This window comes from Boleophthalmus pectinirostris, unplaced genomic scaffold (genome assembly GCF_026225935.1).
Source record: "Boleophthalmus pectinirostris isolate CB_2022bp ecotype Guang Dong unplaced genomic scaffold, ASM2622593v1 HiC_scaffold_21, whole genome shotgun sequence".
Lineage (NCBI taxonomy): Eukaryota > Metazoa > Chordata > Actinopteri > Gobiiformes > Gobiidae > Boleophthalmus > Boleophthalmus pectinirostris.
In genome coordinates, this window is record NW_026571175.1 from 38,194,164 (window position 1) to 38,218,474 (window position 24,311).

Here is a 24,311-nt window from a genome sequence, read left to right on the forward strand (position 1 = left end):
TCCTTTGTGGATCAATAAAGTTTAAGTGTGAGTCTGTAAAGTTTCTCAGAGCTGCTCCTCGTCTCCTCCAGACGTCACAGGTTCAACACGCGAAACCCTGATGGAGTCTCTACGGCAACAGGCCGAGCCCCCGGGTGGGCAAACGTGTGCATGTGAGCGTGCATGAGGAGTGTGCATGAGGAGCGTGCATGAGGAGTGTGCATGAGGAGTGTGCATGAGGAGTGTGCATGAGGAGTGTGCATGTACCATGGGTCCGGGGCCGGGGTCAGGGGCCTTCGCACCATCGTACTGAGCAGCAAAGTTCTGCACAGAAACACAAGACACATTTAGAACATGTAGAACAAACACACACATGTAGAACACACACATGTAGAACACACACACACACATGTAGAACACACACACACACATGTAGAACACACACACACATGTAGAACACACACACACATGTAGAACACACACACACATGTAGAACACACACACACACATGTAGAACACACACACACACATGTAGACACACACACACACACATGTAGAACACACACACACATGTAGAACACACACACACACATGTAGAACACACACATGTAGAACACACACACACATGTAGAACACACACACATCATCATCTCAATCTGAGTCTGTTTCATTTTGTGTCTTGTTCTTCGTCTCGTTCTTGTCGTCAGGAGTTTTGGGCCTGAGGCGTCTGGACACGGGTCAGAAGGTCAAAGTCTAATGATCTGATCCCACTAGGCACGAGGAGACGACAGGGCAGGTGAGGTCAGGGCAGGTGAGGTCAGGGCAGGTCTTGGTCTGGTGGAGCAGGTCTTGGTCTGGTGGAGCAGGTCTTGGTCTGGTGGAGCAGGTCTTGGTCTGGTGGAGCAGGTCTTGGTCTGGTGGAGCAGGTCTCGTGGTCTTTGTCACTCTTCATGTACGACACCTGTGGGTCCCCACAAGTGTCGTACATGAAGAGCCACAGATTGTCCAGAAACACACGGGGTCAAACATGAGCAGGACAGATGTGAGAGGAAATGAGTCACACATGTGCGGCTCATTTTTAAAGGATCACAGGCAGAGGTCAGAAGGTCAGAAGGTCACGAGGTCACAGGTCAGATTTAACCGAGCACAAATGGATTTACAGCACGTCCACCGTTTGGACTCTTCAGAGCTCTGACCCACAACTCAGAGGCTACACACAAAACACAACACACACACACACAAAACACACAACACACACACACACACAACACACAACACACAACAAAACCACAGATCTGATCACACACGTGACCTTTATCTGATTTCTGGAGTAATCTGATTACTGTTCACAGTTGTATCAGATTTTTGATAATTTCAACTTTGGACAATTCTGCAAAAAGGACAAACTACTGAGACAAAAACCCAAATGTGAAATAAAGTTATTTTAAAATTATTTGTTTTCCAAATTCAACAGTTAAAATAAAAATCACGGACGCGTGTCACCAGGTGATTTTCACCTCAGACTCACAAACACAGAATCAAATCTAATCACACAGGGTCTGATTTTATCTGAATCCTCCAGTTCACACACACACACACACGGGACTCACTCCGCCTCCGAGTCCAGGGGGTCCAGGGGGGCCAGGGGGTCCGGGCAGGCCAGGCTTTCCGTCTTTTCCATCAGGGCCACGAGGACCCTGCAAAAAACACAAGAACGTCAGAGTCTGGCTCCAACACACTCGTCTGCTTCTACTTCTGCTTTTTCTTTTCATCTGTTTTTATTTTAGTTCATCACAAAAACCTGATGAACATTTGTGTTTTTAAAACTGTTTCTTTTCTCTCACAGTGAAATTACAGTTATTAAAATGTTTGTATTATTCTAAAGTCAGAATCAAAACAGCTGATGTAAACAAAGGGGCGTGGCCTGTCGGGTTATTAGGTCACATGACATTAGTATTAAGTCATGTGACATAAACATTTGTGTGTCTATAAAAATGTCAAACAGTGTTTATATTTGTGTGTGTTACACAAATGAATCAAAGTGTGTGTGGAAGAGTGAAGCTGCTCACCCGGTCACCTCGAGGTCCCTTCTCTCCTACAAGTCCCTGCAGCGAAAACACACAGAGTGAACAGCGATACACACGAGTGTGACTGTGTTACACTGTCAACATGAACACACACACACACACACACACACACACATCACACACACACACACATCACACACACACACACACATCACACACACACACACACACACACACATCACACACACACACACATCACACACATCACACACACACACACACACACACACACATCACACATCACACACACACACACATCACACACACACACACACATCACATCACATCGAGCTACAGGTTAAGACGATGTTGTGTTAATTTAGATTTAACATCGAGCCACAGATAAAACTAAACCAGGTCAGACTCAGATCCAGTCCAGGTCTGAGTCTGACCCGTACTGGCCTTAAACATAAAACCGTCCCTTTAAACCCTCAAATGTGTCTCAGATATTTAACAAACTGTTTGTGTTTTGAACATAGAAACAGTTTTTCTTCAGACTCGTCTCGTCTCTAAACGTGATGAACCTGTCGTTTTCTGTTCAGATTCGTGTGTAGAGTTTTTTCTGTGTTCTCATGGTCCCGTCTCCACAGCAGCAGCAGCATCAGGTCCAGACCAGGGACAGCCCTCTCCCAGGTCCACTCAAAGGGCCCTTTGTGCTGGGCCCCTGGGTGCCCCTGCCCCGTGGATTCAGTTACAATCACAGCAGCTCCGGCCAATCGCTCCTTCACCTGCTCCCAGACGCGACGCATAACGCTGCCCCCAGAACACTACCCCCAGACCGCTGCCCAAGGACTATTACCCCAGAACACTGCCCCAAAACCAGCCCGGACGACCCCAGGACCGGCCCGGGTCTGCCCCAGGACCGGCCCGGGTCTGCCCCAGGACCGGCCCGGGTCTGCCCCAGGACCACACTCTGAACCAGGGCTCATGGAGACGAGAGAGAAACACACTGCTGCTGCTGAGGACGACCAGGCTGACTCAGGTAAGTGTGTGTGTGTGTGTGTGTGTGTGTGTGTGTGTGTACTGACCGAGGCTGGGGTCCGGAGCACACATAAGGAGACGAGGAGATGAGGAGACAAGAGAGGGGACAAGGAAACAAAAGAGGACACTTGTTAGAACATGAACAGAGTTTGTACTCAGCTCAGATACAGTAATACTGCAGTACGTGCAGTACCTGTAGAGCTACAGTCTCTCGACCTTGCTAGCTTGACTGCTCAGACGTAGCTGGTCGATCAGCACAGTACTCCTTCACCGGCAGAGGCTAAGCAGCACGTTAGCTGCAGTAACTTCCGTGCACTGGTCTCGTGTCGACTTGTCTCCATGAGCCTGTTCAAAAGTTTAGTGTGAGACTCCGTGCGGGAAGTGCATACGGTCTGGGTCCTGTTCTGCTGACTCGGGTGAGTCCAGAAAAGTGCCGCGTCCGGCAGGGGTATCCGGCCTGGGGCAGACCCCCGGGCCGGTCCTGGGGGGAAAACCCCCGAGGCGGTCCTGGTGAGACCTGCGCGTGCTCCGGTCTGCCATGCGGGCGCATTCTCGAGCTGTCAGGCGGAGGCACGAGAGCCACAGGCCGATCACACACCGGCGCCCGCCGGCCTCCGCGCAGGGCTCCCGTCAGATGTGCTCGGCCGGGCGCGAGCCCGTCGCTAGAGTGCCGGGTTCCATAGTCACTATGGCGCGACCGCAGCAGGCCGCCGCACAGGTCGCCGCCGGCCAGCGTGTTACTGCTCGCTCGAATCGAGTGTTTACAGTTCGGGGAGTTTCGCTGGTATACGAGGACTCTAGTATTGAGAGTGTGAAGCGCGGTGGAACGTAGCTAGCGCTGTGCTGCTGTAACTGAAAGTATCCGCACGGGAGGGAGGCTGGACGAGTGTACACTCAATATATTATACACGATGTATTACACTGTGATCATGTTCACTCAGATTGAACGACCCTGACGAAGAATCAATAACAATCGCACCAAGAAGCAGTGGTCGACGTGCTCGATGTGGACCTGGAAGAGGGCTGCTCCCAGATCTCAGACTCAGATGGACTCTAGATCTGCATGTACCTCAGACTGTGCTGATGGAGTGACGGCCGCAGTGCTGAAGTCAGTTATCTGTAAGTTCATAAAAAACTCTTCAGCACATAAAGCACGAATGTCTTAAGATTAGTTAATACAGAATCAGGTGGTCATCAAGCACTGCTCGTCAGGAGCTGCGGAGACTCGAAATGCGAGCAACTAAGAAATGTCCTTCCAACACCTCGAGATTCAGGTGCTCTTCAGTCCTGGCAACCAACCAGCAGAGAAGCACCTCACTCAGGTGTCTTCAAGAACGTGAGATCATGATGCCACAATAAGTGAGAGCATGTACTTGACCACTTGCACGTGCGCACGGTTTGTCAAATTTCCACAGCCGACCAAGAAGCGCGCAGGTGCAGACCTCACGCAAACTCTTGGCACTACGGCATCATGAGACATTGGAAGCCAGATGTGGACGATGTTGAACAGATGTGGACAGATGTGACAGATGTGGACATATTGTGGACACCAACATCTGAGCTGCAGCAGAGACGACCGATCAAACCACAAAACTCAAATAAATAAATATTAGAACTATAATATATAAATATAAACATAATGTTTCTGCAGTTTTGAATAAAGTTAAAGGCTCTTAAAGGTCACAGGTTTGACTTTTAAAATCACTATGAGCATTCTGAGAGTTATCTGGTATATTAATAGATAATTATCAGAATAAATTGGTTGTTTTGTATGAGGTATAGTAGAGTTTCCTGGCGCGTTTGGTGAGTTCGTGTTTGCGGGAATTAGTGGGTTCTTGGTGTGGTGTGTTCTTTGATTTGTTCGTTAGAATCGTAAGTGGAAATGTTGGTGTGTGGTGTTGTGGTCGACCCTAGTGTGTGTGGCCTCGGTCGTGTCTGTGTGTGTGTGATTGTGTGGTCGTCTGTCGTGCATCCGTAGTTGAATGGGGTGCGGTTGCTACAGTTTCCATGCTGAGGATTCTGCTGTGTCAGTTCTTGGGATACAGATAGTAGGTTCCATGGATGCGACCTCCGTATGCAAACTCGTTGTTCCATCTAAGGCACCACAAACCCAGGACCAAGACCTAACCTCATCACTGCACCAGGGTCTCTACTGCAAACACACCCATGACCCCGACCCCCAGGACCCCATCAGATATCCTTTTTCGATTCCAACCCTCCGTCCACATCCTCCATCCAACCTTTTTATTTTGTCCTCTTCTTCACCCCGCGCCTCTTTGTTTTTATTCTTATGGTTTGTGCCCCTTGTCCTCCGCCTCTCTCGGGCTTTTTGGGTTTTGCCACATTTCTTGGAGGTTGGGGTGTTTAGCTGGCAGCAGTTTCCATGTCTAGTTATAGGTGAATTGTGCGACAATGAGAAGCGCATTTTGAGAGAGAGCATTGAAGTTGAACTGTATATGACACAGGGTCATAGATAGAACAGGAGACGGGCCTCGAACCAGCATTTTTTCTACATAATACCTGCTATCTATGGAGGTCCCCTCTCTGGCGTGGCTGTTCCTATCCGAGTGAAAAGCCCCTGTTGCCGGTGTATTGCCGACCAGGTTGTGATGCGTGTCAGTAGAAACAATACTACACGAGGGTCTGCAGGAGATTTGCCGGAAATGGAGGATTCAGACAACAATCAGACCCTTGCCCTTCACCCACTATTGATTCTGGTGTTTTGTGAAGTCCTGAGGTGAAACTCCACCTGGTGACCCGCGTCCGTGATTTTTAAAAAATTTTTCAACTGTTGATATGGAAAACCCAAATAATTTTAAAAATATTTACTTTCCACCACTTTGGGTTTTTATGCTACACAAGTGATTTTTTGGCAGAATGTCCCAAAGTTGAAAATTTCAAAAATCTATACAACTGAGAAAAGTATATATACAGAAATCAGATAAAGGTCACGTGTGTGACAGATCTGTGTTTTTTGTTGTGTGTTGTTGTAAGTGTGGTGTTGTGTTGTGTGTTTTGTGTGTGTTGTGTGTGTTTTGTGTTGTAGCCCTGAGTGTGGGTCAGGCTCTGAAGAGTCCAAACGGTGCGACGTGCTGTAAGATCCATTTGGCTCGGTTAATCTGACCTGTGATCGTGACCTTCTACCTTCTGACCATCTGCCTGTGATCTTTAAAATGACAGCGCACATGTGTGATCCATTTCCTCTCAATCTGTCCTGCTCATGTGTTGACCCCTGTGTGTTTCTGGACAATCTGTGGCTCTTCATGTACGACACTTGTGGGACCCACAGGTGTCGTACATGAAGAGTGAAAAGTACCAGACCTGCTCAACCGGAGAAGACTGCTTCCACACAGACCAAGACCTCCCTGACCTCCTGACTCCAACCTGCCCTGTCGTTCCTCGTGCCAGTGGGATCAGATCATTAACTGTGACCTTCTGACCCGTGTCAACGCCTAGGCCCCCCAAAACTCCTGACGACAAGAACGAGACGAGAACAAACACAAATGAAAAGACTCAGATTGAAATGATGATGTGTGTGTGTGTGTTCCTTGTGTCTGTGTGTGTGTGGTTTCATGTTGTTGTTGAGTCGTGTTTGTTGTGGTTTATGCCAGTGTTGCTTGTGTTCTTGTGTTGTTGGTTCTCATGGTGTGTTGATTCTCTGTGTGTGTGTGTGTTCTCAACATGGTGGTGTGATGTGTTCTACAATTAGTATCGTGTGTGTGTTCTTAACATGTGTGTGGTGTCGTTCTAAAACATGTGTGTGCTGTTTTACTGTGTGCTGTGTGGATTCTACATTGTGTGTTGTGATTCTACATTTCGTGTGCTACCTGTGTGTGTTTGTTCTAATGATTAAATTGTGTTTGTGTTTCTGTCGATTGCCTGCCTCTGACGAGAACCGCCGCAGGTCACGCACCCTCACCCTCTCACACTCCATGCACCGTTTGCCACCGGGGTCGGCGATTGCCGTGAGTCATCAGGTTTTGCGTGTTGACTCTTTGCGTCTTGAGGGAACCGAGAGCAGTCTGAGAAACTTACAGACTTCACACTAATTTTATGATCCAGGAAAAAGATTTGCGACACAAGATCCTTAACAATATATAAATAGAGAAATATAAAGGTTTATACAGATTTAAAAACTCTTGATAGCTAGGAAAAGAGGTATATTATAAACAGAAAAAGACTGCCAAAACACTAGCAAGCCAGCACGATATCAATAAATCCTAATTAACAATGCTGTACTTCCCTAAAGAACAGACGATATTTTAGTCTTACACTGTGAAACTACTTACAAATTCTGAAAAATTACACATTCCTCTAAACAAATGAATGATTTTAACGTTCGGACTTTGTACGTGAAATGAATAAAGCCATATCCTGTCCAGCTTGACTCTGACATATATTACGTAGATCATGTGTCAGTTTTAAAGTTCCCTATCAAGTGATCGTGTTCGGGCCTCGCGTCTGTGGGTTTTATTAAGAAGATCATATTAAATCAAATGAACACATTCGACCTCGTTCGTGTCTTTTTTCCTCTCTCAGGCAATGATGGCCCGACCCTGGACCCCCGCCGTAAGTGCCCCCACCTTAATTCCTCACCAGCGGCGTGCTTCAGTGGATTTTCCCATTTTGTAGTTCTGTTTCTCAAGGACTAAACACCGGAAACCAGAGGCTGAGAGCGTAGCTTAGTCTTCAATTGGTATCGTTGTGGTTAATGTTAGTGAACAATACTTTGCTGAGCATTTCGGACGAGAAAATTTTATTAAGAGCATTAACTTTCCTTCTCGGACTTTTCTCTCTGCCAGTGTCGTTGTTGGGACTTAAAAGATGTTTGTAATATAAAAAAAAATATTTTTGTTGTTAGCTTTATTAATTTGTGTTAGTTGTGTGAAGTATACCTTGTGTGGGGCTGCGGCGCTGAATTGTGGGCGTCCGTTACTCATGGTCTTTTTTTATTCGTTCTCATCCTGATGTATTTTATACTTCCGGATGTGCATTATACAAATTAGTTTGACAGTATTTTGTTGGTGAGACTGTAGAATAATTATCTGTGGTTATTTTAAGTTTGTCGGTGGTTTATAAGTTAGTGATATGTTTATTTATGATGTGTGTCGTACTTTTGGTTTGTTCCAGGACAATGGAGAACTGCTGAGAAGGGGAGACAGAGTAGCCAATCCAGGAAAAAATTGAACCGGTTTTCCTTCACTGACGTGTCTTGTTTTGTGTGTGTGCTGTGTTTGTGTGTTGTGTTTTGTGTTTGGGTGTGTGTTGGTTGTGTTGTGTGTTTGGTGGCCGTGGATTCTGGCCAATGACTGATAAAAGGAACAGAAGTGTGCTGATCTGTTTGAAATGTGAAAGTCAAAACTCGCTGATTAAAACTGAACGTGGTGCTTTGCCCGTATAATCGGTTTTATAAAGCGTTCGACTGTGCTTGATTTTTTAAATATTAATTATATTTTACTTTGCTCTAATAAAAGATGTTTGAATTCATTATAATCTGTATAGTATATACTATGAGGTAAATGAATTCATATGAATTTAAATGATATAAATCAGATGGATTTTAAATAAGAAACAAATATGTATAATGAAATTGGGTACTATCGAAAGAAAAAAAAAAACAATGACTGATATTGATATTTTAATTAATTTATTAATTATGATTTACCACCGGTAACCAAGCTAGCCCTGCGGTTTCTTAGATAGAAGTGTTGTATTTAAGAGAGCAAACCTTCTTGGTTCAATGAGAAGAAAACAGTAGTGTACCGAGTGGCCGAAATCTTGTTCTATAGGCAGTGCGTTCGGGAGAGGTTTAGAATTAGGTTAACCACGATTTAGATTAAAATTAAGTTAAGAGTTTGGTTTTGAGTTATTAATGAAATAAAAAATTAGAAAAGAAAGTATAGAGAATAGGTTTAGAATAGGTAAAGACGAGAGAAAACTCAAGATCGAAGAATCGCAACACACCGTGCAAATGTGACGTTTTGAGGGTCGTAGCGGAAGTTTTCTCTTGTTTCTGGATCATGAGGAAATAAGTAACAAGAATATTTCAATATACAGAGTAACAATATATGTAAAAAAGAGTAAAAATATAAAAACATGAGTAAAAAGATTAACACGTGAAGCGAATGAAATATTAAAATTGAAACGTCGGTGTGTAGCAGAGGAGTAGTGAGTGTAAATGAGAGAGCTAGGACAATAAGAATAAGGTATAGAAACAAAAGTGCGGTGAGCAATGTATATAGCAGGACATGCAGAATCCTGTGGTGCCGCGGAGCTCCTGGGCGTGAGCGCACTTTAATCGCTCAGTTCAGTGATTCTTCTAGAGGTGGTGAGCCAGAGAATTAAATTCTAGAAGAGTTCTTTTCCAAGACCCGCAAACTCGCGTAGTCGAAGCTACTTCGGCTTCGTGATATAAATTGCTGAGAGCCGCCAAGGACGGTCCGGTGCCCTATTAGTATGCGCAGAGAGGACTCGCTCGAGCTGCTCACTCTTCGTATGCTTGGCTGTCTCTCTCTCCAAATCGCCTGGTGGACATCGGAGTCTGATCGCGAACTGCCTAAATTTGAGTTACTTCTGACGGCTGCGACTGCCTGGCGCGCGGGAGGGGGCGCACTCCCCGGCCGCCGCGACTCTCGCCAGCCACGGCCGATTTGATGAACGAATCGACATGCGTGCTGTAATTTGTTATGATGTTCCATTGTGCTTTTAGTGAGGGACTGCTGTGAGAATCATCGGTTGTAGTACGCTGCTTTGTGTGGAGTTGTGTTTATAGAAGTGGGTGATGTGACAGCCTTCAGTGCGTACCTAGGCCACGGGTTGAATGTCGTAAGTTGGGTGTGCTGTTTTTAGTAAACTTCCTACTCTGTGTGGTTCTTGTCTCGTGCCACTAGCGAGTTCAGAGGTCAGCGCAGTGCATGGGCACTGAAAATCAGGGACTGACAGGGGCAGGCAGGGACTGACAGGGGCAGGCAGGGACTGACAGGAGCAGGCAGGAGCAGCCCTCTGTGTTTATAGACTTTAAAGTTGATGTTCCCCGGATGGAGCGTGATTTTACAGGTTTATTTCAGAGAGTGTCTGGCTCAAGGGCACAGAGGTCCGTGACGTCTCCCACGCCCTCGTGTGTCCCTCGTGTGTCCCTCGTGTCCGTGGCTCTTTTGCTTTGGTGTGGAGCAGAAGCGCAGTTCGTTTTTTCCAAACTTTTCCAAACACCTCCGTGCGCGCTCACGTCCCACTGCAGGCTGGAATGCGCGTGCACGGGGCCAGGTGTGGAGACTTCACTCTCACCTGCGGCAGGAGCAGACATGTCCGCACGAGCGCCCCCACCCCGCCCCGCACACGCACACGCACACGCACTCAGGTTCACGCCAGTTCATCTTCTGTAAGCTCCGTGCGTAAAAGCGCGCGGCCGCTCCAAAAGACTCGGGGTTAAAGACTCGGGTCTGGGGCAGATGCTGTGGGCGGCTGCAGGTTAATTGCCCCATAATGAGAGAGTGCACACACCTCCACGTGGACACGCCGGCGCACGTGCACGTGCTGTGATGCGCGCTCTGGGACGGGAGGTGCTCGGGACATGGCACCGCTCCACCGGCTGCGTCTGCGGAGGAGGAGGAGCGAGGAAGAGCCACAAAGCTCCACATCAGCAGCTCCAAGTTCACGGAGGAGAGAGGAGGACACGAGTGTGAGGGGGACACGAGTGTGAGGAGGACACGAGTGTGAGGGGGACACGAGTGTGAGGGGGACACGGGTGTGAGGGGGACCACGGTGTTGTGAGGGGGACACACACGAGTGTGAGGGGACACGAGTGTGAGGGGACACGTGTGAGGGGGACACGGGGTGTTGAGGGGGACACGGGTGTGAGGGGGACACGGTGTGAGGGGGACACGAGGTGTGAGGGGGACACGAGGGTGAGGGGGACACACGGGTGTGAGGGGGACACGAGTGTGAGGGGACACGAGTGTGAGGGGACACGAGTGTCAGGGGGACACGAGTGTGAGGGGGACACGAGTGTGAGGGGAACACGGGGGACACGACGTGAGGGGGACACGAGCGTGGGGACACGGGGCGTGAGGGGGACAGGGGGACAGGCGTGAGGGGGACACGAGTGTGAGGGGTGAGGGGACACGAGTGTGAGGGGGACACGACCGTGAGGGGGACACGAGTGGTGAGGGGGACACGAGTGGGGACACGGGCGTGAGGGGGACACGGGCGTGAGGGGGACACGGGCGTGAGGGGGACACGAGTGTGATGAGACAGTTTTGTGAAGAGACAAACTCTTCTTTGTGTTTTTAAATCTGAACAAACTTGTTTTTAAATCAGACTCTGCACATGTCACATTCACAGGAGAAATCAGGTCTGGAATCAAACCCACAACCTCCTGACAGAGAGGAGACAGACTAACCACTCTGCCACAGACACAGAGACAAACTCATCTGCACTCATCCTCCATCTTGTGTCTGTCTCCTCACAGGAGGAGCAGGAACACGCTCCTGCGCTCTGATTGGCCGCTCTGGACGTGCTGCGCTCTGATTGGCTCATGAGGACACTGCAGAGACAAACTGAACTGAACTTCAACAAATCACAACAACACAAACAATGATCTAGTGATGAAGCTGCAGAGGACGGGCAGGTGCAGAGCAGGTGCAGGCAGGTGCAGAGGCAGAGGCAGGTGCAGAGAGGCAGAGGCAGGTGCAGAGGCAGGTGCAGAGCAGGTGCGGGGGACGGGCAGGTGCAGAGGCAGGTGCAGAGGCAGGTGCAGGCAGGTGCGGGGGAGGGCAGGTGCAGAGGCAGGGGCAGAGGCAGGTGCAGGGGGACGGGCAGGTGCAGGACCCTCCAGACCTGTGTTTACCAAAAGCGTCCGTCGTGTCTCCGTGGAGACCTGGAGACACTGTGGGACATTTGGCGACGAGGACGAGAGGAGGAGGAGGAGCTGAGAGGTTCTGTTTGTGCTGCTGCGGGGGGGGGGGAGGGACACAGGAACATGTTCCACCTGGACTCACTTTTCTTTTCTCTTTAAAGCCACAGTGTGGAACTTTTAGTGTTTCCACAGAAACAGAAACACAAAGATAAAACCAACGAGTCACTGAGGTTAATGCTGCACTGTGGAATATTACAGTCAGGTCTGTGGAGAGGCGAGCTCGCTCACACAGGACAAATGTGTTTGTGTTTTTCAGTTGTTTCTATTTTTCTTACAGTTGTTCTTATGTTCTTGTGTTTGGTTTGGAGTTTCTAGTTTCAGGTGAAATGTTCCTTTACGTCAGGTGAGTCCAAACTACGGCCCGTGGGCTAAATGTGGCCCTCAGACACATTTTTCTTGGCCTTCAAACTTCCAGGGTGAAATGGTCCAAATGACTTTGCATCAATAAAAAATGTACTTTTTACTGCAGTTTTTGTTGCTAATCGACCTTGATAAAACTGATCAATAATATTGATTGTTTGATTTGAAGGATTTTAGTGTGAATAAAGACGGTTCATTCTAACGTGTTTAACCTGCACAGATTTGAATTCTTCCCTGTGCTGAGCTCCAGTCCTCGTCCTCCATCCTCCTCTGCTTCTTCTGGTGTTTACACATGTGGCTCCTGGTGACCAGAGTTTGGACTCACCTGGTTTTACCTCGTGTCGCCTTCAGGTGCTTCAGTTTTAAGACGACCTGAGTTCAGTTTCCTGATGAAGCTGAAACTCACAACCTCCCTGTAAGAGACGAGTGTGAGACTCTCTCACACACACACACAACACACACACACACACACACACACAGACACACACAGACACACACACACACACACACAGACACACACATGACACACACAGACACACACACACACACACACAGAGAGACACACAAGACACACACACACAGACACACACACACACACACACACAGAGACACACACAGACACACACACACACACACACACAGAGACACACACACACACACACACACACAGACACACAGACACACACACACACACACAGACACACACAGACACACACACACACACACACACAGAGACACACACAGACACCACACACACACACACAGAGACACAGACACAGACACACACACACACACACACACACACAGAGAGACACACAGACACACACACACACACACACAGAGAGACACACACACACAGACACACACACACAGACACACAGAGACACACACAGACACACACACACACACACACAGAGAGACACACACACACAGACACACACACACAGACACACAGAGACACACACACACACACACAGACACACACACACAGAGACACACACACGTTCACTTTCATTGTGCGTCGAACACTTGGGTCTGGAGCTGAGGCCCCTCCCCTCACGGAGCACCTCTGTACAGCTGTGAGGGGGCGGGGCTGTGTGAGAGGGGGGCGGGGCTGTGTGAGAGGGGGGCGGGGCTGTGTGAGAGGGGGGCGGGGCTGTGGGGCTCGGTCTGGAGGAGGAGGAGGTGGAGAGGATGAGTCACGGCTCTGGGCTTCTGCTGTTTGTGAGTTTAGAATTTGACCCATTTCAGAAATTTCAGATTTTCACAGATTTATTTTCTCCAGATTCAGATCCCGACGCTAACAGGAGGCACTGCTCTGTCTGGAACTCTCTTCCTCTCATCTTTGTGTTTGTGTGAATGTGTGAGCACTGCATCACTGTGGTAACTGCTGAACATTTCACCATAGAGGCACATGTAGAAGACCCCCGACATGATGTCATCAGTGTCCACACATCAGTCAAAAGTCTGGACCCGCCCCCTCGGCCTCGGGGCTTTTCTTTATGTTTCTGCTTTTATTTTTATCCACACAAACAACACGAAAAAACCACAATAAAACTTTAGATTTTAAATGAGTCTCCAACTTTTACAAAAACCTGAACTTCAGGACTAAACCAGGACTAAACCAGGACTGAACCAGGTCTAAACCAGGACTAAACCAGGACTGAACCAGGACTAAACCAGGTCTAAACCAGGACTAAACCAGGACTAAACCAGGACTAAACCAGGACTGAACCAGGACTAAACCAGGACTGAACCAGGACTAAACCAGGACTGAACCAGGACTAAAGTGAAATTCTCTACTAAATCAGATGTTTCACTTGTTCCTTCGTGTCCTGAAGCACAAACACCAGAGTCAAACTCAAACTAAATATTTATTGAAAAATATCAACCACATCTGCAGCTTTTTTCTTTTCTTTGTAGATCTGTGATGTTAAACTTTTTCTTATTCAAATAAATGTTTAATAAAAGTTTTATTTAAACATTGAATCTAGAAGATAAAATAAGAACATTTCCAGATAAACATNCCCAAAACCAGCCCGGACGACCCCAGGACCGGCCCAGGGTCTGCCCCAGGACCGGGCCCGGGTCTGCCCCAGGACCACACTCTGAACCAGGGCTCATGGAGACGAGAGAGAAACACACTGCTGCTGCTGAGGACGACCAGGCTGACTCAGGTAAGTGTGTGTGTGTGTGTGTGTGTGTGTGTGTGTGTGTGTACTGACCGAGGCTGGGGTCCGGAGCACACATAAGGAGACGAGGAGATGAGGAGACAAGAGAGGGGACAAGGAAACAAAAGAGGACACTTGTTAGAACATGAACAGAGTTTGTACTCAGCTCAGATACAGTAATACTGCAGTACTGCAGTACTGTAGTACTACAGTACTCTCCTGCAGTACTGCAGTACACAGCACAGTACTACAGGAGAGTACACACTGCAGTACTCGTGTACTTCGTGTACTTGTACTCCAGTAGAGTGTGAGACTCGGGGGAAGTGCTCGGTCTGGTCCTGTTCTGTGATCGTTAGTGAAAGTGCCGCTGCAGGGCATCCGGGCTTTTCTCGCGCGGCGCATTCCAGCGTCAGGCGGAGGCACGAGGAGCCACAGGCCGAAACACGCCCGCGCGGCCCCGCAGAGGCCCCGCAGACGCCCCGCAGAGGCCCCGCAGAGGCCCCGTGCGGCCCCGCAGAGGCCCCGCAGCAGAGCCCCGCAGACGCCCCGCAGAGGTCCCCCGGGGCCGCTGTTCTGCTCCGTCACGTGATTAGAGTTCGGGGGTTCGTGGTTCGAGGCTGAAAGTGTGTGAAAGTGGAACTAGAGCTGCGCGTGCGCGGGAGGAGGCTGGACGATGTACATAATAATATATCACATGTAATTACAACTTAATCATGTGTAATTACACCTGAAGAAGAATAATAATAGACCAGGTCAGAGTGGGTCACGTGCTCGGTCCAGACTCAGACTCAGACTCAGACTCTGCTGATGCTTCGTTTTGTTTCTAAATGTTTCAGTTAAAGTTAAATGTTTAAATGTTTAAATGTTTAAATGTTTAAATGTGGGTCAGAATCTCGCGCTGGGGTCAAAGGGCAAACTAAGAGTCCTGTCCAGACCCGGAGCAGGTCTCAGTCCTGGACCAGAGCCAGTGTGGACCTCCTCAGGTCTCAGAACTGGACCAGGTCCAAGAGAGACCTCCACGTGACCCCTGCCACGTCCTGAGCAAATCCAGCCACAAGAGGGCGCAAGTGCACCGCCCAGTGTCTACGTCACAGAGACAGATGTGGACAGATGTGGACAGATGTGGACAGATGTGGACAGATGTGGACAGATGTGGACACCAGACTCTGAGCTGCAGCAGAGACACCGACAAACCACAAACTCAAATAAAATAAATATAAACTAATAAATATAAAATATAAACTAATGTTCTGCAGTTTTTTAGAATAAAGTTAAAGGTCAAAGGTCACAGGTTTGATTTTAAATCACTATGAGCCTGAGATTATTATAATAAATATAAAATAAAGATGAGTAAAAGTTTCCTGGCGCGTGATTCTGGGGAAATGTTCTTTTCTTCTAAACTGACGCGTGTTTGTCCCGCTCGCTCCACCAGGGGGCGTGTGCACAGTTTCCACTGAGATTCTCCATCTGGAACAAAGAGTCCAACGCCCCAAACTTTTCCATCTAAGGCACCACAAACCCAGACCAGACTAACCTCCACTGCACCAGGGTCTCACTGCAACACACCCAGACCCCCAGACCCTCAGACCCTCAGACCCCCAGACCTCCACCCCACCGACTCCACCTCCACCTCCTCCACCTCCTCCAGACTTTTCTACATAAACCTGCTCATGATCCTCTGCTCTGTCCTACATAAACCTGTCCATGATCCACCAGAGCTGCAGAAAAACAAACACACAGGTCCTCAGGAGATATTCCGCTGGAGAACAACCAAGTCCCAGACTCCGGGTGAAAAGGTCCAAAGCAAAAAGTCGAGCATCCCCCGAGTCCACAAACTTCCCCCGAGTCCACAGACATCCCACACTTACACTGACATGTCGCGAGATATGAGGTCACTGCGAGCAGCAACAGAATCCGGGTATCCACAAAGCTGAGCATGTCTACGCGGACATGCAGACTCCTTGTGCCGCTGAGCCCTGGTCGTGAGCGCACTTATGCAGTCATACAGGGGACGGAGTTACTCCAAACTGAGCGGAAAGCTGCTGCCGTGATGCTGAGAGCCGCAGGACCCCGGGGCCCCTTTATACGGCAGGAGGGACTCCGCTCGAGCTGTCACTCAGCGCGCTCTCCTCCAATCAGCGGGCCGGACGTGCGCTGCTCCGCGGCGCGCGCCTGCTCCAGTGCGCCTCCTCCGGCCGCGCGCTGCGCCAGGATGATGACGAACACAGCGTCTAATTAGATCCATTCTTTTTGAGGACGTGGACAGAGACGCTCTAAAAAGAGACACCACCACTTTGTGTTTTCTCCCTGTGCGCCGTGAGAACGAGGCAGGGCCAGCGCAGGCAGGGACTGACAGGGACTGACAGGGGCAGGCAGGGACTGACAGGGGCAGGCAGGGACTGACAGGAGCAGGCAGGAGCAGCCCTCTGTGTTTATAGACTTTAAAGTTGATGTTCCCCGGATGGAGCGTGACTTTTACAGGTTTATTTCAGAGAGTGTCTGGCTCAAGGGCACAAAGGTCCGTGACGTCTCCCACGCCCTCGTGTGTCCCTCGTGTGTCCCTCGTGTCCGTGGCTCTTTTGCTCTGGTGTGGAGCAGAAGCGCAGTTCGTTTTTTCCAAACTTTTCCAAACACCTCCGTGCGCGCTCACGTCCCACTGCAGGCTGGAATGCGCGTGCACGGGGCCAGGTGTGGAGACTTCACTCTCACCTGCGGCAGGAGCAGACATGTCCGCACGAGCGCCCCCACCCCGCCCCGCACACGCACACGCACACGCACTCAGGTTCACGCCAGTTCATCTTCTGTAAGCTCCGTGCGTAAAAGCGCGCGGCCGCTCCAAAAGACTCGGGGTTAAAGACTCGGGTCTGGGGCAGATGCTGTGGGCGGCTGCAGGTTAATTGCCCCATAATGAGAGAGTGCACACACCTCCACGTGGACACGCCGGCGCACGTGCACGCTGTGATGCGCGCTCTGGGCCGGGAGGTGCTCGGGACATGGCACCGCTCCACCGGCTGCGTCTGCGGAGGAGGAGGAGCGAGGAAGAGCCACAAAGCTCCACATCAGCAGCTCCAAGTTCACGGAGGAGAGAGGAGGACACGAGTGTGAGGGGGACACGAGTGTGAGGAGGACACGAGTGTGAGGGGGACACGAGTGTGAGGGGGACACGGGTGTGAGGGGGACACGGGTGTGAGGTGTGAGGGGGACACGGGTGTGAGGGGGACACGAGGTGTGAGGGGGACACGAGTGTGAGGGGACACGAGTGTGAGGGGGACACGAGTGTGAGGGGGACACGAGTGTGAGGGGGACACGAGTGTGAGGGGGACACGAGGGTGAGGGGACACGAGTGTGAGGGGACACGGGTGTGAGGGACACGAGTGTGAGGGGGACACGAGGGTGAGGGGGACACGAGGTGAGGGGGACACGAGTGTGAGGGGGACACGGGTGTGAGGGGGACACGGGTGTGAGGGGACACGAGTGTGAGGGGGACACGAGTGTGAGGGGGACACGACGTGAGGGGGACACGGGCGTGAGGGGGACACGGGCGTGAGGGGGACACGGGCGTGAGGGGGACACGAGGTGTGAGGGGACACGGGCGTGAGGGGGACACGAGGGTGAGGGGGACACGACCGTGAGGGGGACACGAGTGTGAGGGGACACGAGTGTGAGGGGGACACGAGTGTGAGGGGGACACGAGGTGTGAGGGGGACACGGGCGTGAGGGGGACACGAGGTGAGGGGGACAACGAGTGAGGGGACACGAGTGTGAGGGGGACAGGTGTGAGGGGGACACAAGAGGGGGACACGAGCGTGAGGGGGACACGAGGTGAGGGGGGGGACACGTGAGGGGACACGAGTGAGGGGGACACGGGTGTGAGGGGGACTGAGACAGTTTTGTGAAGAGACAAACTCTTCTTTGTGTTTTTAAATCTGAACAAACTTGTTTTTAAATCAGACTCTGCACATGTCACATTCACAGGAGAAATCAGGTCTGGAATCAAACCCACAACCTCCTCACAGAGAGGAGACAGACTAACCACTCTGCCACAGACACACAGACAAACTCATCTGAACTCATCCTCCATCTTGTGTCTGTCTCCTCACAGGAGGAGCAGGAACACGCTCCTGCGCTCTGATTGGCCGCTCTGGACGTGCTGCGCTCTGATTGGCTCATGAGGACACTGCAGAGACAAACTGAACTGAACTTCAACAAATCACAACAACACAAACAATGATCTAGTGATGAAGCTGCAGAGGACGGGCAGGTGCAGAGGCAGGTGCAGAGGCAGGGGCAGAGGCAGGTGCAGAGGCAGGTGCAGAGGCAGGTGCAGAGGCAGGTGCAGAGGCAGGTGCAGAGGCAGGTGCAGAGGCAGGTGCAGAGGTGCGGGGGACGGGCAGGTGCAGGACCCTCCAGACCTGTGTTTACCAAAAGCGTCCGTCGTGTCTCCGTGGAGACCTGGAGACACTGTGGGACATTTGGCGACGAGGACGAGAGGAGAGGAGGAGCTGAGAGGTTCTGTTTGTGCTGCTGCGGGGGGGGGGGGGGGGGGTCAGGCTGTGATTGGCCGACGCTGACAGGTGAGGGACACAGGAACATGTTCCACCTGGACTCACTTTTCTTTTCTCTTTAAAGCCACAGTGTGGAACTTTTAGTGTTTCCACAGAAACAGAAACACAAAGATAAAACCAACGAGTCACTGAGGTTAATGCTGCACTGTGGAATATTACAGTCAGGTCTGTGGAGAGGCGAGCTCGCTCACACAGGACAAATGTGTTTGTGTTCTTGTGTTTGGTTTGGAGTTTCTAGTTTCAGGTGAAATGTTCCTTTACGTCAGGTGAGTCCAAACTACGGCCCGTGGGCCAAATGTGGCCCTCAGACACATTTTTCTTGGCCTTCAAACTTCCAGGGTGAAATGGTCCAAATGACTTTGCATCAATAAAAAATGTACTTTTTACTGCAGTTTTTGTTGCTAATCGACCTTGATAAAACTGATCAATAATATTGATTGTTTGATTTGAAGGATTTTAGTGTGAATAAAGACGGTTCATTCTAACGTGTTAAACCTGCACAGATTTGAATTCTTCCCTGTGCTGAGCTCCAGTCCTCGTCCTCCATCCTCCTCTGCTTCTTCTGTGTTTACACATGTGGCTCCTGGTGACCAGAGTTTGGACTCACCTGGTTTACCTCGTGTCGCCTTCAGGTGCTTCAGTTTAAGACGACCTGAGTTCAGTTTCCTGATGAAGCTGAAACTCACAACCTCCTGTAAGAGACGAGTGTGAGACTCTCTCACACACACACACACACACACACAGACACACACACACACACACACACAGACACACAGAGACACACACAGACACACACACACACAGACACACAGACACACACACACAGAGACACACACAGAGAGACACACACACACACACACACAGACACACACACACACACACACACACACACAGACACACAGAGACACACACACACAGACACACACACACACACACACACACACACAGAGAGACACACACACACACAGACACACACACACACACACACACAGAGAGACACACAGAGACACACACACACACACACACACACACACAGACACACACACACACACAGAGACACACACACACACACGTTCACTTTCATTGTGCGTCGAACACTTGGGTCTGGAGCTGAGGCCCCTCCCCTCACGGAGCACCTCTGTACAGCTGTGAGGGGGGGCGGGGCTGTGTGAGAGGGGGGCGGGGCTGTGTGAGAGGGGGCGGGCTGTGTGAGAGGGGGGCGGGGCTGTGGGGCTCGGTCTGGAGGAGGAGGAGGTGGAGAGGATGAGTCACGGCTCTGGGCTTCTGCTGTTTGTGAGTTTAGAATTTGACCCATTTCAGAAATTTCAGATTTTCACAGATTTATTTTCTCCAGATTCAGATCCCGACGCTAACAGGAGGCACTGCTCTGTCTGGAACTCTCTTCCTCTCATCTTTGTGTTTGTGTGAATGTGTGAGCACTGCATCACTGTGGTAACTGCTGAACATTTCACCATAGAGGCACATGTAGAAGACCCCCGACATGATGTCATCAGTGTCCACACATCAGTCAAAAGTCTGGACCCGCCCCCTCGGCCTCGGGGCTTTTTCTTTATGTTTCTGCTTTTATTTTTATCCACACAAACGAACACGAAAAAACCACAATAAAACTTTAGATTTTAAATGAGTCTCCAACTTTTACAAAAACCTGAACTTCAGGACTAAACCAGGACTAAACCAGGACTGAAAACCAGGACTAAACCAGGACTAAACCAGGACTCTAAACCAGGACTAAACCAGGACTGAACCAGGACTAAACCAGGACTAAACCAGGACTGAACCAGGACTAAACCAGGACTGAACCAGGACTAAACCAGGACTGAACCAGGACTAACCAGGACTAAAGTGAAATTCTCTACTAAATCAGACGTTTCACTTGTTCCTTCGTGTCCTGAAGCACAAACACCAGAGTCAAACTCAAACTAAATATTTATTGAAAAATATCAACCACATCTGCAGCTTTTTTCTTTTCTTTGTAGATCTGTGATGTTAAACTTTTTCTTATTCAAATAAATGTTTAATAAAAGTTTTATTTAAACATTGAATCTAGAAGATAAAATAAGAACATTTCCAGATAAACATGTGCAGCGACACATGTTTGATCTGATCTCACCGGACCAAGACAATTATAACACGGACCACATTTGGCCCCCGGGCCTGAGTTTGATATGTCTGACCTACACCATCTCCTGTCTGCTCCTGTCTGCTCCTGTCTGCTCCTGTCTGCTCCTGTCTGCTCCTGTCTGCTCCTGAGTCAGTCTGGTCACTATAATAAACTCAAAATATCTGCTGGAGGTTTTGGTTTTTTTCAGGATAATTACGGCTCCGAGTTTCTGTGGTGAAACTCAAACGGACACAGACTCAGTTTCTGCTTCTCCTCGTCTCAACAAAAATCAAAAGAGAAAGTTCAGAAACATTTAACTGTTTTTATGAATTAAATGAATGAACTGAAACTGAACTCAACTTCTCACCGAATAAACGGCCAAAAAAACAACTCGAGTCAGAGTCAAAAGTGTTTACATTTCCAGCAAAACGCAGCAGCAAAAGTCTGAAATTAAACAAAACTCAAACTTTATAACACACCCAGGTTCTAATGTTCTAATGTTCTAATGTTCTAATGTTCTACTGTTCTACTGTTCTATGTTCTAATGTTCTACTGTTCTAATGTTCTAATGTTCTAATGTTCTAAATGTTCTGTTCTACTGTTCTAAATGTTCTATGTTCTGTTCTAATGTTCTAATGTTCTGTTGTTCTCTAATGTTCTAATGTTCTCTGTTCTAATGTTCTGTTCTATGTTTTGTTTGTCTCTGTCTGTCGTTGTTTGTTTTATTCAGTCATTTTATAAATTTTCAATAAAGTGATTTTCAGTTTTTTGTTTTGTTTTTGATGTTTAAATAAATCTGCATTAAAATCATAAACTGTTTGTTTCTTTGTCAGTGGAAAAAAAAAAAACATGTTCTAGTCGTGTTTGTTTAGTAAATCTTTATTCTTTATTCTTCAGACGCTCTGTTCCACCTTGTGATGTCATGAAGTGGGAGTCTCCAGGTTCTCAGTTCCTTTTTCTCTGTAGTTGAGTGGAGACCAGAGTGAAATCGTGGAGTCGCGAATCCAAAATGTTCAGCAGCTGATTTAGACTCCGCCTCCTTGAAGCTGACGTCTTCAGACTGAAGGATGAGAGAGACACGGGTGTGTGTGTGTGTTGTGTGTGTGTGTGTGTGTGTGTTGTGTGTGTGTGTGTGTGTGTGTGTGTGTGTGTGTGTGTGTGTTGTGTGTTGTGTGTGTGTGTGTTGTGTGTGTGTGTGTGTGTCTGTGTGTGTGTGTGTGTGTGTGTGTGTGTGTGTGTGTGTGTTGTGTGTGTGTGTGTGTGTGTGTGTGTGTGTGTGTTGTGTGTGTGTGTGTGTGTGTGTTGTGTGTGTGTTGTGTGTGTGTTGTGTGTGTGTGTGTTCTGGGTTGTAGATCATGAGAACATCTGTAAAAGTTCACACACAGACTCAGGAAACTCCACAAAACCAAGACGAGAGAAAATGCTCCTCACACACACGACTCAGGAGCTAAGAGTGTGTGAAACTCACAACACACACACGCACATACAGACACACACACACATACACAGACACACACACACAAACACAGACACAGACACACAAGTACTGACCTGACAGTTACAGTGACTTTTACTTTGAAATGAGGCTCAGGTCTTGCAGGAAATATAACACATGTACTTATGAGTACTTATATACACACATGTACACACATACACACATACACACATACTCACATACACACATACACACATACACACATGTACACACATACACACATACTCACATACACACGTACTCACATACTCACATACACACATACTCACATACACACATGTACTCACATACATACACACATACACACATACACACATACACACATACACACACATACACACACATACTCACATACACACATACACCACATGTACACACATACACACATACACACACATGTACTCACATACTCACATACACACATACTCACATACACACATGTACTCACATACTCACATACACACATACACACATGTACTCACATACACACATACACACATGCACTCACATACTCAGATACACACATACACACATACACACATACTCACATACACACATGCACTCACATACTCAGATACACACATACACACATGTACACACATACACACATACACACATACTCACATACACACATGTACTCACATACACACATACACACATGTACACACACATACACACATACTCACATACACACATGTACACACATACACACATGTACTCACATACACACATACACACATACACACATACACACATACACAACACATACACACACATACACACATACTCACATACACACATACACACATGTACTCACATATACACACATACACACATGTACTCACATACACACATACACACATGTACTCACATACACACATACACACATGTACACATACACACATACACACATGTACTCACATACACACATATACTCACACAAATACACACAGGTACTCACATGTACACACATACACACATGTACTCACATACACACATACACGCAGGTACTCACATGTACACACATACACACATACACACAGGTACTCATATACACACATACACACATGTACTCACATACACACATATACACATGTACTCACATACTCACATACACACATACACACATGCACACATGGACTCACATACACACATGTACACATACACACATATACTCACATACACACATACACACAGGTACTCACATGTACACACATACACACAGGTACTCACATACACACATACACACACACACATACACACATGTACTTATGAGTACTTATATACACACATGTACACACATACACACATACTCACATACACACATGTACACATACACACATGTACACATTATACATATACACATGTAACACAATATACACACATACACACTTGTACACATACACACATATACTTATGAGTACTATACACACATGTACACACATACACACATATACACACATACACACATGTACACATACACACATGTACTTATGAGTACTTATATACTCACATGTTGCTCTCGTTGTTCTAAACTCACGTGTGTAAATCTGGTTTGTTTTATTTCATTTATTCATTAAACACAAAAACTGTTTTCAAGTATTTACATCTGCTCTGTAAAGTGTGGCCCAGGGACC

General features: G+C 48.4%; 1 protein-coding gene across 1 annotated transcript in view; it reads right to left on the reverse strand.

The window, feature by feature from the left end:
• The window catches only part of col1a2 (collagen, type I, alpha 2), a 36,272-nt gene extending 19,738 nt beyond the window's left edge, over positions 1–16,534 (reverse strand). Inside the window, exons 1-5 of the mRNA XM_055157268.1 lie at positions 16,361–16,534; positions 14,401–14,411; positions 2,049–2,069; positions 1,590–1,676; positions 247–303 (exon numbers count right to left, since the gene is read on the reverse strand). Of these exons, the coding sequence (XP_055013243.1) occupies positions 247–303; positions 1,590–1,676; positions 2,049–2,069; positions 14,401–14,411; positions 16,361–16,430 (246 nt within the window). The 5' untranslated portion in view covers positions 16,431–16,534. The remainder of the gene's footprint in view (positions 1–246; positions 304–1,589; positions 1,677–2,048; positions 2,070–14,400; positions 14,412–16,360) is intronic.
• Between the last annotated feature and the right edge of the window lie 7,777 nt (positions 16,535–24,311).